This window comes from Macrotis lagotis, chromosome 8, assembly GCF_037893015.1.
Source record: "Macrotis lagotis isolate mMagLag1 chromosome 8, bilby.v1.9.chrom.fasta, whole genome shotgun sequence".
NCBI classification, from domain to species: Eukaryota; Metazoa; Chordata; class Mammalia; order Peramelemorphia; family Peramelidae; genus Macrotis; species Macrotis lagotis.
In genome coordinates, this window is record NC_133665.1 from 103,083,643 (window position 1) to 103,101,644 (window position 18,002).

At 37.6% G+C, this 18,002-nt stretch overlaps 1 protein-coding gene and 1 non-coding gene across 9 annotated transcripts in view; both read right to left on the reverse strand.

Annotated features, from left to right (window-relative positions):
- Positions 1–1,660: 1,660 nt before the first annotated feature.
- Positions 1,661–18,002, reverse strand: part of ZNF662 (zinc finger protein 662) — a 30,058-nt gene continuing 13,716 nt past the window's right edge. For 6 of the 8 annotated variants that reach the window (XM_074197832.1, XM_074197834.1, XM_074197837.1 and 3 more), the window contains one exon: positions 1,662–11,111. In XM_074197832.1, coding sequence (XP_074053933.1) covers positions 9,991–11,111 — 1,121 coding nt within the window. In that variant the 3' untranslated portion in view covers positions 1,662–9,990. Of the gene's footprint in view, positions 11,112–18,002 lie in introns of all 8 variants that reach the window. The other 2 variants (XM_074197829.1, XM_074197831.1) reach the window with 1 other exon arrangement.
- On the reverse strand, positions 13,849–13,955 carry LOC141496741 (U6 spliceosomal RNA). The gene has a single exon (XR_012471139.1). It is a non-coding gene; the product is annotated as a U6 spliceosomal RNA (small nuclear RNA).

Genomic DNA, 18,002 nt, shown 5'->3' on the forward strand with positions numbered 1-18,002 from the left:
CTTCTCTTTCAATGAAATCAGCAGTCATTCGCTTCTGTTCCAAAGTTTGCAGAGTTTATAACTTAAAACCAATTTTACCTTAGAAAAGAATGAAAAGAAAAGAAAAAATGAAAAGAAAGTCCCAGGAGCCTGGAAACTAGGAAACTAAAATCTGTGAGAAAGAGGGAAGGAAAGCAGAAACTTTGATTTTATCTATACCTCAAAGACACATCCATTCAAGGATTTTTCACTGCATCCTCCTATTTTTTTTTTTTTTTTTTGCAAGGCAATGGGGTTAAGTAGCTTGCCCAAGGCCACACAGCTAGGTAATTATTAAGTGTCTGAGGCCAGATTTGAACCCAGGTACTCCTGACTCCAGGGCTGGTACTCTATCCACTGTGCCACCTAGCCGGCCCCCATCCTCCTATTTTTTTCTGAATTTTCTTTTTATCTTTTTTCCTAGTGCAGCTAGCACTATCCCAAATTCCTGGATCATCCTATTGAGACTATATGGAGGAAAGCCAATATCCCCAAGGGTTCCTTACCTTCCCCTGTTTGCCCCAGTGTCAAATTCTTAAACTTCTTTCCTCAGTGTGGGAAAGAATCAAGTGTTTTGCTTTCACAAAGGTGAGAAAAGGGTATTGCCAGAGTCTCACAGGTATCTGTGAGGATAATACATTACAAAAGCCAGGATGTCTAGTCTTTGTGGAAACCCAAGAGATGCCAACCTGTTTACAGGAAGGAGAGAGTTAGACAAAGGAAAAAGGTGTTTAAAGAAATAACTTTGCAGGGGTTGAATGAGAGTCTGTATTATTGTCCTTTACACTTGCTCAAAGAGTATAATGAGCAGGGCAGGGAAAACATATGAGGACAAATGTATCAATTAGATTATGACCCCAGCCAATGATTGGCACAAAGGGGAAAGAACAAGCCTTTCAAACTACCTATAAGACCTAGCATTTGCAGGATTGAGTGCCCCTCTCCCCTTGAGAGAGTTGACCCTTTTATTAAGATGTCTTAATAAAAACCATTTTAATCCCTCTGGACTAAGTATTCACTAGCCCAGGTTTTCTTAACTAATGTAGGAATGAAAACTAGTCACTTATTATAATTTGGATGCTACAGATTAAGGCTTGATTTGTGTGTGTCCTAAAGGATGGAGAAAATGATAATACAAATTAAACATGGATTGTGTGTACCTGCTTCCCTGGCCCTGGGAACAGTTTGTAAGGTGTTTAACAGTACCCCCTTGAATTCCTTGCTCTAAATCTGTGATTTTTCATGAAACAGAGGGCAGGGTTTGCTTCCCATTTTAGAGATAAGGAGAGTGAAGCCTGCAGGGCTAAGTTTCTTTGAGGACATCTTTTTAATTCCTAGAGCTTTGCAGAGTTGGGGACATAGAAAGTATTTAATATGTTTTCTTTAACCAAGTAATTACTCAGTGACAGAACCCAACTCCGGAGCCCTGGGGCAGCCCAGGGAGACCCAGTTCAGAGGCAAATCCCCAAAGGCGGGACTCCCTTGGAGACCTCGCAGGTGGCCTCACTCTGGGTGTCAGGGTGGGGACCCAATCCACGCAGAGCTCAAGCCCATCTCTCCTCCCTGAGAGAGGGTTCCGAGTCCTGGAGGAAATGGAGGGGGCAGGGTTGGAGAGTAACTAGTAACTAAGCCAGAGGGCTCCAGCCCAGCCAACTATCCCCTCCTCCAAAGGCCACCCTGACTTATTGGCGAGAAGGGTGGGATCAGTGATCCCGTTGGGTGACCTAGGTAAGGGGGCTGAGTAGCCTAGGCCTATGAGTGCTTTGGTGGTCAGAGGGGCAGGGCCCAAAGGGTTCAGAGCTTCATTGAATGATAACTGAGGCCTCCTGAGAGCCCATGATTGAGTAATTGAGGAAGGGCCTTAGAAACCCTTGATCAACAAACATTTATTAAGCAGTTACTGTTTACCAGGCACTGTGCAAGAAAGGCAAACAGTCTCTGTCTTCCTAAACTCCCATTGGAATGGGGGGAGATAATAACAGGGGAAATGATTTGATCTGGAGCAGATGAAGAGAGGTGGGAAATGGAAGCCCCTCCTGTGGAGGGCCTCGAAGGCAGCCTGACCAATATGGGAGGCTGGCCGGAGGAACTGCCAGCCAGGATGATTGACTCCATTTAGGGGTGGGAGTGGGGAGGGAGGAATCAGGTGCAGGAAGACTGGAGAGGCAAGAAGGGGCCAAGGTGGAGAGGGGTAGGGAGAGCTTTAAATGCCAACCTGGCTCCCGGAGGTTGGAGAGGAGAGACTTGAGGCAGGGAGAGCAGGTACCAGGAGAGGAGTCTGAGGCCTCGGGGAAGATGGTTGTGGAGGTAGAAAGGAAAAGATCTGACAAAGGGGTGGATACGAGAGACAAGTGGGCATCCTTGGATATCCAAGGGAGGACCAGAGCTCAACACCAAGATGAGGGCTAGCTGTGTAGATCTGGGAATCATCTGTTTAGAGATGATCATTGAACTTTTTTTTTATTTAAGACAATGGGCTATGAGCAACTTGCCCAAGATCACACAGCTAGATAATTATTGTGTGTCTGAGGCCGAATTTGAACTCAGGTCCTCCTGTATATGCCACCTAGCTGCCCCCTGAACTAGTCGACCCAAGATTCATAAAAGGATGGCAGTGATAGATGGAATTAAGGAATATTTACTCAATAATTTTTTTGAAGCAGAGATGCAATTAGATAAATAAGTGTTTAGTGAAAATATCTATTCAAGGAAACACATCATTTTGCCCTGGTAGGCTTTAATGTGTTGACTTCAAGTGGATAAAAAGGTCACATCAGGTTTCTGCTAGGTAGAAAGAGTCCAAGATAAGTCAGAAGACCTAGGATGAAAATCCAACTTCAGAATTTTTTAAGATGAACCCATGAGCATAATTTTTTAAAAATAAAATTTAACACTATCATAAAAGTTGGATATTTTTTAACAACTCTGTAATAAAGGAGACTTAATGTCATAGAGAATGCTGGACTTGGAGTCACTGGACCTGAGTTTGAATCTGTTAGTACCTGTAATTTTGGGCAGGTTACACCTGTAAAATGAGTGCTTCAGAGTAGTTGACCTCTGAGGATCTATGATATTTATAATCTCATGAAGGAAAGCTCAGTTAAGTGACCTGCTTTTTTTTTCTATTTCTATTTATTCACTTTTTATTTATATAGCCACTTCTTGGCTCCCCCATTAGAATGTCCATGCTTTGGAAGGAAGAATTTTTTTTAATATACTAGGCCTAACCCAGTGCCTAATCCTTAATATTAAACTCCAGGTTGCATAGTTTCTGAAATGAACAATAAACTCATAGGGGCCTGAAGGTAGCTAGATGGTGCAGTGGGTAGAGTACCAGCCCTGAAGTTGGGAGGATCTGAGTTCAAATATGACCTCAGACACTTAATAGCTGTATGATCTTGGGCAAATCCTTAATCTTGACTGCCTCACATCCAGTGCTATCTCCAGTAGTCCTGATTCATATCTGGCCACTGGACTCAGATGGTTCTGGAGGAGAAAATGAGATTGGTGACTTAGCACAACACCCCCTCACTTAAATTCCATTCATGTGCTGTTCATGTTCACCCCCCTGATGTCCAAACATAATTCTAGAGAACCAGAAAGGGACAAATTCTTATCATGTTGCTTTACAGGTGAAGAAATTGAAGGTCAAACAAAAGCTAAGGCAAAGCGCATCAGTGACATACAGTACCAGTCAAACTTTTCAGGTCATTTATTTGGTGTTACCCAGCACAATGCTTTGTACATTGTAGTTACTTAATGCTTAATTGAATTTGACAACACAAACTCAAACCCACCCTTATGGTTTCCAGAGGTGGTCCAATCTCCTAGATTACTTTGAAGCTGAGAAGTAAAGTTTTGAATTTGATCTTTATTTAAAGAATTTCTCTCTTTCTATGCATTTCTGTTTCTGACATTTCTCAGTGCCCTCTTTTACTCCAATTGATTTATACCATTTCACTGAATTTTTCATTTTGAGGAAATTTCATCTTATCAAGCAAGCATAAATTTTATCTTTGATAATTCTCTATTTGTTGGTCATATACAAATATTTCCCATTTTCCTATTAACTTTTCTAATTGAATACATCAATTTCACATTAATTATAAAGTTCAATCTTTACACTATCAATTAGCATCACAATGAACTTTGTTTAGGACTACCATTACCAATCTTTTCTACACTACTGCTACTGTTCCTAAATTTTAACTGTCATAGCTAGACAGATTGTGATTTGACTACAGTCCAATACCTAATCTGTACCATAACTCATATTTTTTCCCAATGCAATATGATGCCTTCTGAAAGAAACTGAGTCGAATGGGAAGAGAAAAGGGGCTAGAGAGAAGAGGATATTATCATGCCAGTAATTTCTGAAGCTGTAACTGTTTACATTTTTTAATCTTGTTAACTATTTCTTCACAACTTAATACAATTGTGAACTTCACAAATTGTGAATATACTGTATTCTCCACAAGAAGTAGGTGGGTCAGTATTATTGCCGTTTGACAGGCAGGCACTGATAAATTAATAACTAGATTGTGAATATATTGAATTCTAGACTCATGCCTTCTTCTGTAGCATGAAGGGCAAAAAGTAAAGAAGTGGTGAAAAGGACAAAATACCCTGCTTAGCTAGCCATGGCCACTCATATCCAAGGATAACAGTTGGTTCAGACCTATATTCCCAAGGTTCTTTAAGAGACCACATAACAGCATCATGCTTTATAGAACATCTAATCTTACCCTGTTTTACAAAGGAGAAAACAAGTTCAACTTCTATCCATTGAGCTACTTAAGGTTGTGTCAGTGTTAGAAGCTAAAAGTGTTCTTTCCTGTATACCATATACTTCCTGTCCTATTTAAGATCTTTACTTCAAAGTATTAATTTGAAAATCACCCATAGAATTACCTAAAGTGGTCACAATTAGAGTGATCTTTTTTGGAATATTAGGAAAATTTGGGGAAAAGTTTCACCAGTCACTCTGATGTTGGTTCATACTGTCTTATTCTATATTTCTAATTTAAAAAATTGTTTTCTCAGTCTCTGATAGTTATAAATCTGAATGTTGTCCTGTGTGTAAAAATGTCAATCTGCCATGTCAAGGCCTGTCTCCTACATCTGAATGTTGACCAGGCCTGAGTCAATACTACCTGGTCAGCTTTGTAATAGTATCAATGGGGCGGCTAGGTGGTGCAGTGGATAGAGCACCAGCCCTGGAGTCAGGAGTACCTGGGTTCAAATCCGGGCTCAGACACTTAATGATTACCTAGCTGTGTGGCCTTGGGCAAGCCACTTAACCCCATTTGCCTTGAAAAAACAAACAAACAAACAAAAATAGTATCAATAAATTCCTTTACCTGGATCAACCAATCACAAGAGACATCTCAGATAAAGAGAGAGCAAACTTTGTAAACTTTCCATCTCCAGCCTAAATGGGAATTTTATCAATAGGAATTTGAAGCAAATATTATAACTTACGAGAGGATCAAAGTAGAGAACTATGTCATCTATATTAAATCTCATTGATTGCCTCAGTTTTATGATTCTTTGTCCTTTCTGTATAAAATGCCCCCCCCCTCAAATTTTGTATCAGGGTTGGTATCTTTGATTTGGTAAGATCCTAGAGAATAAAACTTCATGGATAAAATTTATTTCATTTTTAGCCTAAAGAAAATTATGGTGGGGTAGCTAGGTGGCTCAGTGGATAAAACACTGGTCCTGGAGTCAGGAGTACCTGGGTTCAAATCTGGTCTCAGACACTTAATAATTACCTAGTTGTGTGGCCTTGGGCAAGCTACTTAACCCCATTGCCTTGCAAAAACCTAAAAAAAAAAAAAAAAAAAAAAAAAGAATGAAAATTATGGTCAACACTACAAAGATGGCAAAGTAGAACTTTTAGGAATAGAGAATATGACTTGTTCTAGTTAACCTGTTATATAGTTATAGTTAACCTGTTTCTTTTCTTATTCCCTCTTTGATCCAGTCTCCTTCCACTTTTCATATTGGCTGGAGGGGAATGAAAACACAAGAAAATGGTTGAAAAATGGCTTCACATATCTACAGAAACTTCCACATTTTTATGGTCAGAAGATTGAAGACTTACCCTCGTTTCTGCGACAAAAGGGAGTTTATTTGGGGGATCGGCCTACTGAGAAGTGCATAATTCTGTCTGTTTCTGAACAGTCACTCAGGTTAGTAGATCAATTAACAAATGTTAATGTGACCAGAGAGTTCAGAAAGTCTAGAGAAAGGGATTAGATATTGTGATTCCACAGATGCAGGGACTTCCCTACTTATGCTGGTCGGCACCTTGCAACTTCCTAGTCTTAATTATTATCATTTTAGGTTTGCCTATGTCACTGAGAAGCTGACCTCCCAGCCAGCATGGTTTTTTTTTAGGTTTTTGCAAGGCAAATGGGGTTAAGTGGCTTGCCCAAGGCCACACAGCTAGGTAATTATTAAGTGTCTGAGACCGGATTTGAACCCAGGTACTCCTGACTCCAGGGCCGGTGCTTTACCCACTACGCCACCTAGCTGCCCCTAGCCAGCATGTTTCAGAGGTGGGGGGACTAGAGTTCAAGTCTTCTTGGATTTGAGCCATCTACTACTATATTTCACTACTCTGTCTCTTGTGTGGTATACTGGGCCAGTAGGTATACATCTGCATGGATTAAGACTAATCTAACTTAAAAAGTTTTGTAAAGCAGATAACCCATCAGTTAATAAAGACAGCATTTGCTAACAGACCTTACCACCAAACAACAGATTCTTTATATTAAGGGGAAACCAAGTAAGATATTAATATATATTATCAGAAATAATTACCAACAAATTCAAATAAATATTATTGAATGGCTAATTCAAATGAAGAATTATTTTGGGCATTGTGGGTTAAAAGATATGACACAAATTTCAAAGAACTTGCTATCATCCTATGGGAAGTAGCTTTTATATAAGGCAATAAATATTTAAATAATATAATAAGTGGTATAAATGAACCCTAGGACTTCACAGAGTTCAAAAGGGCTGGAGAAATAGGGGAAAGCTTCAAGATGAGAGATGTTTATATAGGTAAGGGTAGGGGCAGAATGTGGAGATGTGAAAGCCAGAAAGACATTCTTAGACATTCTTGTAGGAAAAACCTCATCTCTTTTGAAAAAGATTTTTTTTTGTTGTTGTTTCTTTTTTGGTGCAGAGGTGACAGTTTGATGCAAGCAATATTTTCTCTATTGAAAGGATGCTAAATGGAATGAATATTGATTAGCAGAGCAAAAATTAAAAGCTCCAAGATGAGAAGCTATTGCATTAGTCTAGGTGTGGATTTTTAGGGTTTAGATTAGGGTGATAAATATAAAGATCCGTTTATAATCATTCTCATATAACATTGAAGTAAAGGGAGGAGTCAAAAGTAACTGAGTTTTGATCCTGAATGACAGAGGACGCGGTAGTAATACAGATGTCAAAGAACTGATTTAAGAGACAATCAACTCTTTATAATCTTATGTTTAAGACATATTGAACTTGAGGTGATCTACATTCAAGTAGAAATATCTTGGAAACCTGAAGATCTAGAATTATAGTTCACATGAGATCATGATAAAAACAGAGTCATTCACTAAGAGGATCATCTGAATTAACAGAAATGGTTTGGATTTTCAAGGGCATAAATAGACAGAGCAAGGGATATATTACCTAACTTTGACTAATATTATAATTAGAAAGCAAAAGCCACAATCCATCTAGTTTCAAAAAGTTAGGCCAATACAGTAAGACAGAAGGCAAAGAGTGATCAGTAGTATCCAAGTCTAAAGTTAAGGAAAAAGAAACTGAGGAAAGACTTGAATTTAGCAGGGGATCAACAATAAAACAGAATATTTTCAGCAATATTGGAGATTGGAATGAGGCAAGGAGCTAAGAAGTGATGAGGATATGGAGGCAATGGGTTGGATAATATTACAGACTATATTATCCTAGATAAGGGCATAACATTTGAAACTAAGCATTTTTTTGCCTTGCAGGTAAATCAGAACACTGTGTCCTCCCCCAAATAAAATATCCCTTTCTAGGTCAATAATGGAGACAAATAATCTTTTCTTCTAGACTTCATGTTGAACCATACAACTTTTTATTTCCAGATTGCTGACACTTTGGTTACATTTTCACTCTCCTTGCTTCCTTCCTGAGTACACCTATTTCTCTCTATATCTATATATCTTAAGAATCTGAAGCCCTTTCCTTCTGACCTTTTTTCCAAATGAACCTTCTTGTTTGCATAGTCCATAATAGTTATCCATAAATGTAGGCGTCTGTAAACCACCTAGACTCAATCCATAGCCAAAAAATAACATGGTTTTTTTTTTTCCAGGGAGGCTGTTGTTTCTCTCTAGATCTGGCTACATTCTAAGCCCTGTTCATATCTACAAGCCTTCTTCCTTTGAGGTCATTTCCTAGATGCTAATGTCATGATGAATAAAACTATCAATTAAAAGGGTTATAATAAGGGTGAGAGACCAGGAAACTCTACTTAGCTCTCAGATCCCAGTTTTAACCTATTTCCTCATGGGAAAAATCACAACTGCAGAAGCAGGACCTCATTCCTTTCCTTCACCACAAGGGACAAAAAGCACAAAGGCTTACTCTTTAGGGCTCTTTAGCCCAATGGCAAGGCAAGACCACAGCCTTATCTTATATTTTTGTCTTAGTCAAAGTCTGAGTTTTCCTTTTTTGTACTATGGAAAATAATTATATAACAGTATCTCAGGATGTCCTGAGGAATAAACAAAATCTTTGGTAGTCTAAAGGCCAAATATCAGAAAATTACCTGAAAATTCAACTTTCTTGTTCCACACGTCCCCCTTTCAGTTTTGTCACTCTTCAGCTAGAGACCAGTGAATCAACATCCACCATCTCAGTGGTACTTATTCTAACAAGAGGAGGCGTTAGAATTACTTTTAGTTTTTGAAAAGTTTTTTTTTTAAATGAAGAGTCAATCTCCACTCTCCATTATCTCACAGTGATCACCTTTATGTACCTTCACTGGCATAACTGACACCGACCCTCTCAGTGGAAATAACAAATAGAGAATTTGTCTACATCTATTTTAGTCATGGGATTTCTTTCTTCTGCAAAGTCTTTGAAACTGTTAAAAAGACAGCTTCCTAAATGAAAATACTGCTTTTGCTATCTGGAATCATCAGTCTAGGAGTTGTTTAATAGCCTAAGGTTTTATCCCTGTGGAGCACCAAAACTTTAAAATACTTTTATGGAAACTTTAGATTATACAATTTTTTTTTATTTTTGTAAGACAATGGGGTTCAGTGACTTGCCCAAGGTTACACAGCTAAGCAAGTATTAAGTGTCTGAGGCTGGAATTCAACTCAGGTCCTCCTGACTCCAGGGCCAGTGTTGTATTCACTGTCACCCAGTTGCCCCTACAATTCTAATTAAAAAGCACATTATATATAATTTAGCCTATTTTCAGTGAGTCAGGATTTTTATTACTGTAGTGTACTGTGCTAGAATGAAGTCCACATTCTACTGAGGTGTATAAGCGCAAGGGTTATTTGTTGCTAGGCCAAATAGTCTGAAACTATTTTGTTTGTATGTGTCTCCATTTCTAAGTTTTGCCCCATCCTGTTGTCACTATCACATTTGGATGCTAATACATTCCTTCCCTTCCTTCTAACTCCTCCTTCCAATTTGCTGTTTCAAATTTGACACAGACTTGGAAGTCAATTAACCAAGCTTCTTGGAAATGTGTGCAAAATCAAAAGTACATAGATTCCAAGTGAATCTCCCCATGAGCAAAAGTTGCATCAACTTCATGAGAGGGGTTGTGGTTGTTTAAAGTTTAGCTAGTTTCCTAGCTATGTGAATAGCTGAATTCCATTGCATGAGGTATTTTTATATGAACAGGTTCCCATTATTGAAACAATTCCAGCTTGATATTAATTCTGGTTGCATATCTTATCAAGCTTTCTTTGCAGTCACTATATTCAAAGACTTATCGGCAATATGGATTCTTTGATGCCGAATGAGGTTGGAGTTCTGACCGAACCCTTTCCCACACTCGCTGCATTCATAAGGTTTCTCTCCAGTGTGTATTCTTTGATGCCGGATAAAATGTGAGCTCTGACTAAATGCTTTTCCACAATCTTTACATTCATAGGGTTTCTCTCCACTGTGGATTTTCGAGTGCTGAATAAAGCCTGAATTTCGACTGAAGGCTTTCCCACATTGCTTACATTCATAAGGTTTCTCTCCAGTGTGAATTCTCTGGTGCTGAATAAAGTCTGAACTATTGCTAAAGCCCCTCCCGCACTCCTTGCACTCATAGGGCTTCTCCCCAGTGTGGATGCGTTGATGGTGAATAAGGTTGGAATTGCAGCTGAAGGCTTTCCCGCAGTCACTGCATTCATATGGCTTTTCTCTGGTATGAATTCTCTGATGAATAGTATATCCTGTACTTTCACTAAAAGCTTTCCCACACTCATGACATTCATAGGGTTTTTCGCCTGTGTGGATCCTTCGATGTCGAATAAAAGCTGAATTTTTTCTGAAAACAATCTCACATTCCTGGCACTTATACTGTTTTTCCCTGACATGAAATCGTTGATGTCGAATAAGGCTTGTGCTCCACCTGAAGGCTTTCTCACACTCATTACATTTGTAGGGTTTTTCCCCTGTGTGAATTCTCTGATGTCGAAAAAAGTCTGAACTTCTATTAAAAATTTTATCACATTCTTTACATTCATAGGATCTATATCTTCCAGCAACCCTTTGTTGTACAACAGGGAATGTGCTGCCGCTGAAGTCTTCTTCCAGCTTCTTATTCCTATTACTTCTCTCCCCTCTGAATGTCATTCTCTCATCCATCACTACCCTTTGTAGAAACTCTGACCTCATTCTCTCCCCTGCAGAAGCTTCCTGATGCCCCTCTAATCTAACCTCTACTCCATAGTCATCCTGAAAGGCAGAACCCAGAAGAATGTCCCTCTGGAGTCTGTCTGACATCACTTTGTAAGCGTTTGTTTCTTTGACAATGTCTTGCTTTGGCCTTGGTTCTTCATACTCAGTCCTGGTCTCAACATCTGACAGAAGAAACAGAAAACAGGCACTAGATGAATTAATTTACAATACAATGTTATCCAGTATCAGTGCAGGGAATGGGGTTGGGGTGTGGAAGAGGATAAACCAACACTAAAAGGTCCAGGAAGATAGAGAGCACTTGTGGATACAAAAAGAACTTAGTGAATAGAGAGAATGGGAGAGAAAAGGAAAAGGTTTTAATATTCAGTAAACAATCTGAGGCTAGAAGGAAGTGAAGATAGTAGAGAATTACAAAATCAAAGTGCAAAGTTATGGATCAGCCTCTCTCAGAGAGTGGTGACAGAACTCAAATGTGAAGTTTCATATATATATAAAATCTATCTATTTGTGTGTATATATATATATATATATATATATATATACACACACATATATATATATATATCATCTATCTATCTGTATATATACAGATAGATGATTGATAGATAGATAGATAGAGATATATCTATGGGACAGAAATTCCAAGAAGTGTTTGGTGAATAAATAACTGAGGTCAATAGAGGTTAATTGACTTGCCTAAGGTTACACAGCTACAAATATCTGTGACCAGAATGGTCCTCAAGTCCTTTTGACTCCAGTCCTGGTGCTTTATCAACCAAGTCATAGAGAGATCCTTCTATCTGCTGCATCTAATACAGCAGATGACAGGATCCAACAGGATCTTAACAGGCCAGAGGATGGAGCTGAATCTACTATGAAGTCTTATACTTGAGTAAAAACAAAAACTCCATTGTTCAACATCCCAGAAGCATGGATGTAGCAGTTTTATTTTTCAGGGTTTTTTTTTTTAGGCAATGGGGTTAAGTGGCTTGCCCAAGGCCATACAGCTAGGTAGGACATAGCAGTTCTAAAAAGATCTGGGGGTTTTAGCAGATAAGTTCAATTTAAGTCTCAGAGTGATGTGGCAACATTTCCAGTTCATCTTCATAACATCTTTTGCACATGCCTCCTTCTCTCCTTTGACATTGTCACTACCATGGTACAGGCCCTCATCATCTCATACCTGGACCAGCCTTCTGGGAAGTCTCCTGCCACCTATCTCTTCTCATTTCAATTCCTCCCTCAACTGTTGAAGTGATCTCCCTAAAGTGTAGGTAGGTCTGACCACATCATACCCCTTCTTTTTTTTTGTTTTTTAGATTTTATTTGAGTTTTGAGTTTTACCATCTTTCTCCCAATCTTACTCCCCCCCCCATGGAAAGCAATCTCAGTCCTTATTTTGTTTCCATGTTGTACATTGATCCAAATTGAGTGTGGTGAAAGAGAAATCACATCCCCAAGGAAGAAACAAAAGCATAAGAGATAAACAAAATCAGACAATAAGATGTTTTTTTCTAAATTAAAGGGAATAGTCCTTGAAATTTGTTCAAACTCCACAGCTCTTTATCATACCCCTTCTTAATCAAATTCAATAGCTCCTTATCTTCTCTAGAAATTTAAAAACCATCCATTCTGTGTTCAAAGTACTCCACAATCTGGCCTCTTCCTATCTTTCTTACACCTTAAAAGCCCTCACTGGATTCTGAAATCCAATGACATGTGCCTCCCTGCTATTCCTCAAATAAAATATTCCATCTCTCAATATTGGTTATTTCCTCTCATGCCTAGGATATTCTCCTTCCTTTTTTCCTCATATTGGTAAGCTCCAGATAAAATTCTATCTTCTACAGGAAGCCTTTCCTGGTCCTTAATGCTTTAAAATTTATCCTGTCCATAGTCTATTAGGACAATGTTGTCTTTTTCACTAGACTGGGAGTTTCTCGAGAGCAGAGATTGTTTTAGAATCCTAGGACTTGGGGCGGCTTGGTGGCGTAGTGGATAAAGCACTAGCCTTGGAGTCAGGAGTACCTGGGTTCAAATCTGGTCTAAGACACTTAATAATTACCTAGCTGTGTGGCCTTGGGCAAGCCACTTAATTAACCCCGTTTGCCTTGCAAAAACCTTAAAAAAAAAAAAGAATCCTAGGACTTATCTCAAAATATCAGGGTCTCAATAAATGCTTACTGACTGTCCAGAAGGAGGCAACCTAAACGGTGAAGGAAGTATCACGCACAGGACCTGAAGGACCTGGGCATGTTTCCCATGGAGAAGAGAAGACTTATAGGGAAGTTATAGCTGGCTTAACTAATTCCATTTGGTTTCAGAAGGCAGAACCAAAAACAATGGGTAAAAGTTACAAAGCAGCAAATTTAGGTTAAAAGTCAGAAAAAATGTTCTATCAATTAAAGCTGTTCAAAAGTAGAATGAGGGCAGTGAGGTGGCTCAGCAGGTAGACATGCAGGCCTCAGTCAGGAAGATCCAAGTTCAAATATGGCCTCAGATAAGTATCTAGCTGTGGATTTATTGGCAAGTCATTGTTTGCCTCAGTTTTCTGATCTGTAAAATGAGCTGAAGAAGGAATGGCTGAACATTCTACTGTCTTTGCAAGAAAACCCCAAATTGGGCTCCAAAGAGCAGACCTGAATGAACAATAAAGAACAAGCTGTCTAAAGAGGTGAATTGCTACTCCTTTACACTAAAGCAGAACCTGGACTTCCTTAATGAAGATTCTTTCTAGGTACAAACTAGATTAGTTAACTACTAGGATGCCTTCTCTTAAAGCTGCCTAAGATTTTTGAACTGTCATAACACACTGCGAACTAAAATACTGAGTTTGCAATCCACTAATCCCTCCCTCCAGGATAATTTTTTTCTTTTTTAGGTTTTTTTTTTTTTTGCAAAAATATGGAACACTTCACAAATTTGCGTGTCAACCTTGTGCAGGGGCCATGCTAATCTTCTCTGTATTGTTCCAGTTTTAGTATATGTGCTGCCGAAGTGAGCACGAGGATGATTTTTTTTCAACTGAACTACTATCTAGTTATTCTTTCCCTATTTTGTACTTGTAAAATCAGGTGTGAGGTTTGGCTTATTCCTATTACAGAATGTCATACTAGATTTTGTGCAATGTTCTAGCTTATTGATTTTTTGGAGCCTGCCTATATTATCCAATCTTAGTTATATCTTAAAGTTTTTTTATCAACTGAAACTTTGATAACATGCTATTAATGCCCTAAGAAAAGTCACTGATGAGAACCTTAAATAATATATCCATGGCTGTTTCTCCTTTAAACATTATGCTCTAGAATCTTGTCAGGATTTGAAAGCAGACTTTACTGTTTATGCTTTGAAAATCAGGACAACTGCCCTTTTTTTTAGGTCTGTAATTGCTTTCATTATAATCTTTCACAGATCACTAATGTTGGTTCAGCCACAAATTGTTCCGGTAGTCTGAGCATAGTAACAAATTAATCACTTTGCTCTCTATCTCTAATTCTTTTGGATTTCAACTCATCATGAGTTAATTTTGTTCTGTCTTTTCCAGTTCAAAGATAATTCTTCTTGGTAGAAAAATAAAAAACGTAGTAAACAACTGATGAGTTGTGCTTTTTCTGTGCCAACTATCATCATCAGCCTGTCCATATTGAGCTACCATCCTATTTTGATTCTTCTCTTTTCTCCTGACACTAGAAAAAGTACGAGTACCTCCCATTCTATTACTTTTGGCATTCCTCACCATCCTCAGCTTATTCTGAATTTTCCCTTTCAGACACTTCTTCCAAGGTCATTCTCCAAACCTAACTTTGCTTCCACCTTCTTTATGTCTTTTGTGATCTAAAATAATAAATTTTTCTGTGTATTCATGTTTGTTTTCTATACTCCCCCCTTATCCTCACATTAAAATGTTTTTTCTTTGTCTCTTCTCCCATTCCCAATGGGCTGCTTACTCTGTAGAATTTTAGGACAAAGAAATTCTACCTAATCTCTTTGTACCCTTTAAAAAATCTGCTTTTGCCAAATCTAGGCTATATGGTACACTAACTCTGGTTTTCTTTTTCTGCTTTTCTGGTTTTCTGTTTTCATTTTGGTTAATGAACAATTGAGTTCAGAGCTAGTAGTGATCTTCAATCCTTGAGTCCAACCATATCATTTAACAGAAAAGGAAAATGAAACCATATAACTTAACAGATTTATCTAAGGGTACATGGGTTTTCAGTAGGAGAGCTGGAATTTAAAGCAGTTTTCTCTTACTTAAAGTCTGATGTTTTCACTATACCACATTGCTTCTCTAGCGTAAATTTTAAGATGGGAGTAGTTAACATTCCAAAAAGGAATAATTTATTTGCCAACAAGAAGTTTCTCCTTGTTGGTAAAAATCCAGAATGAGCAAATTTCATTTTAATTGCTTTCTCTTGATGTTAAAGGATAAAAGTATTATTAAGGCAAGTCAAGAAATCACCAATTTTCTCAGCTTTTGGAACATTTCAGCAATGAGTCAGCTCTCTCATCATGATCATATCATGCCACCATGCGCCAGGGAGTGACTTATTTCCTAAATTCATCTATTCCTTTCCCTTCTAGTCTGTTTGTTGGTAGTACACTCCATTGAGAATATTTGCTTTTGCATCTGCTGACCGACTCAAAGTTAACATCAAATTTTCCTGCTTCTAAATTTCCTCACAGAAGATTATCACTTTTATATACAATGCCATTCTTTATCTCTTCCTATATTAATCTATTCTGTTTCTTTTAAAATATGGTTTACCCTTGTAGTCACATTTTAGTTATGAGTGTGATGGTACCAGACCTCAGTGACACTGAATTAGATCTAATTTATTTCCTTTTAGGAGCTTTTAGCATACCTTATGAATTTTTTAATAGACATCTGAGGTCACAAACAATATTACTAGCTCCTTTTTAGGACTTTTTACTCTTCTGGAAATTGTTAGGTATCTCTACCATTAGTATTTCAACAAAATAGCTGTTTGTAACAGAGCCAGCTTCCTTCTCATTCTTCATTTTGACTTGCAAAACTCCAGGAAAATGCATATCTACAGCAGATATTAGGTAAACTCCAAACCAAGAGCTTGTTATTTCTTACATCATAGCCTAGCAATCTACATCTACATTGCCCCCACCCCCGCCCCCCACCTTCTACTGGTAGGAATCAAAAAAATACTATCTGTGACTTCAATTTGATTCCCAAAACACCATAAACTTTATCAATGTTTTCTTTTTTTAATATAAACATTTTTTGCCTTTTCCAATTATATTCAATGGTATATTAATGTTTTCTAAGGAGGATTCTTATTTTCCAATTATATTCAATGGTATATTAATGTTTTCTAAGGAGGATTCTTATTAGTAATATAATTTTTGCCTATGTAAATTGTCAGCTGTGGTGTGGGGTCCCTTTCAGTGATAGCCAGAAATTTGGATTCCTTAAGTTGTAAAAGTTATAAATAATACAAATTCTTCTTTCAGTAAAGGTGATGAATAATGTAGGTTCTCAGCAAAAGTTTCTATCTGTGAAGGCCATGAATAATATAAATTAAGATTAATGTAAGCCAAAAGAAAACACATAGGGCAACCAAGATTTTTAGCCAAAACAACTGATAGGCACCCAGTGTCTGAGACCTGAAGCCAGTGCTGATGAAACCTAGAAATATCAGATAATCTGCATTAACATACTTTGCAACTCTTCCTTTCTCTATTTTCTATAATTACAATGGGGATTTTGAGGGGCTCTTTGCATAGATCCATGATTTCATTTAGCAGCAGCCCTAGACTGCCCCATGTGAGTGTCCCATTTTGATTATTAAATTACATAATTAATCTAGAGCTCCTGGCTCATTTCTTCCTATTAAGTTGAATCCTTTGTATGATAAAACCTTGAGTATTCTACTGAGGGGAATTTCTGAGCAAAACATGTAAGTAGTAATCACCAAGTTATCACCACTTCCAGGAGATTCTTCATTAGATAAATCTCTTGCAAAGGCAGCAAAACCTCTCTTGTTAATGTCAAGTTGACAAGCAGTTGGGATTCAGATTCCTTAGTGAGAAGTTACAATTCAATACTATTTTTTCCTCTTCTTTATCTGACTCTTATAGAATAGTCCTTCTTGAAAATATCCTGTAACCTTAGCAGCACTTGAGTGTAAGCAGGTATCTTCCTTAGATGGTAACTGCTCTTTCTCTATGAAAAAGTCTCTTATCTTTTCTTTAGCTCCAAATATTCAGTGGCCCTTTTTCCCATCTCACATTCTTCTGTCATTCAACCTGCCATATCACAATTATATTCCGTTACTTTGAGATATATTTTCTTCAAATGTAAAATACCTCATTGGAAAAACAACTGACCTGGAAAACAGATCCAAGAGAGATAAAGATACCCAAATAAAAACTCCCAGGAATATTACAGCCAAATTCCAGAAGTCCCAAATCAAGGAGAAAATATTACAAGCAGTCAGAAAGAAGTAATTCAAAGATTGTGAAGCTACAATCAGGAATACATAGGATTTAGCAGCTTCCACATTAAGAGATATACTTTCTTCTATGTTTTTACCTTAGCACTCAACTTTTTTTCTCATGAAAATTTTATAATTTGTTGCAAATGTATGTAAACATAAAAGTTTATCTTTTTATTCTTGCTAGTAGTTGTGCAGTTTATTTCTATGACAAACTGCCCTAGAACATAGTTATCTTGTGCTTTGGGGTCACTAAAACCTCTAGAAGTTTATCTTTTCCTTCAACTTGGGTTTCAAAATTAACATTTTTGCTGAAATTCTTCCAGTTTGAATATTATTCTTCTTAGTGAAGAAAGGAGAAGCAAAACAGTTGAGTAGTTCTGTCTTTTTTCTTTCATTTTTGAGTATACTTTGTTCTAAACAGACATTTTTCCCCTTGTTTATTTTATTCTAAACTTGTCTCTATATACTATTTTTGAAAAAATCCTAGCTAACATCAAACATATGGGAAAAACACTCCAAATCATTAATAATTAAAACATAAAGTAAAACAAGTCAGATTCTACTTCATACTTGTGAGATAAA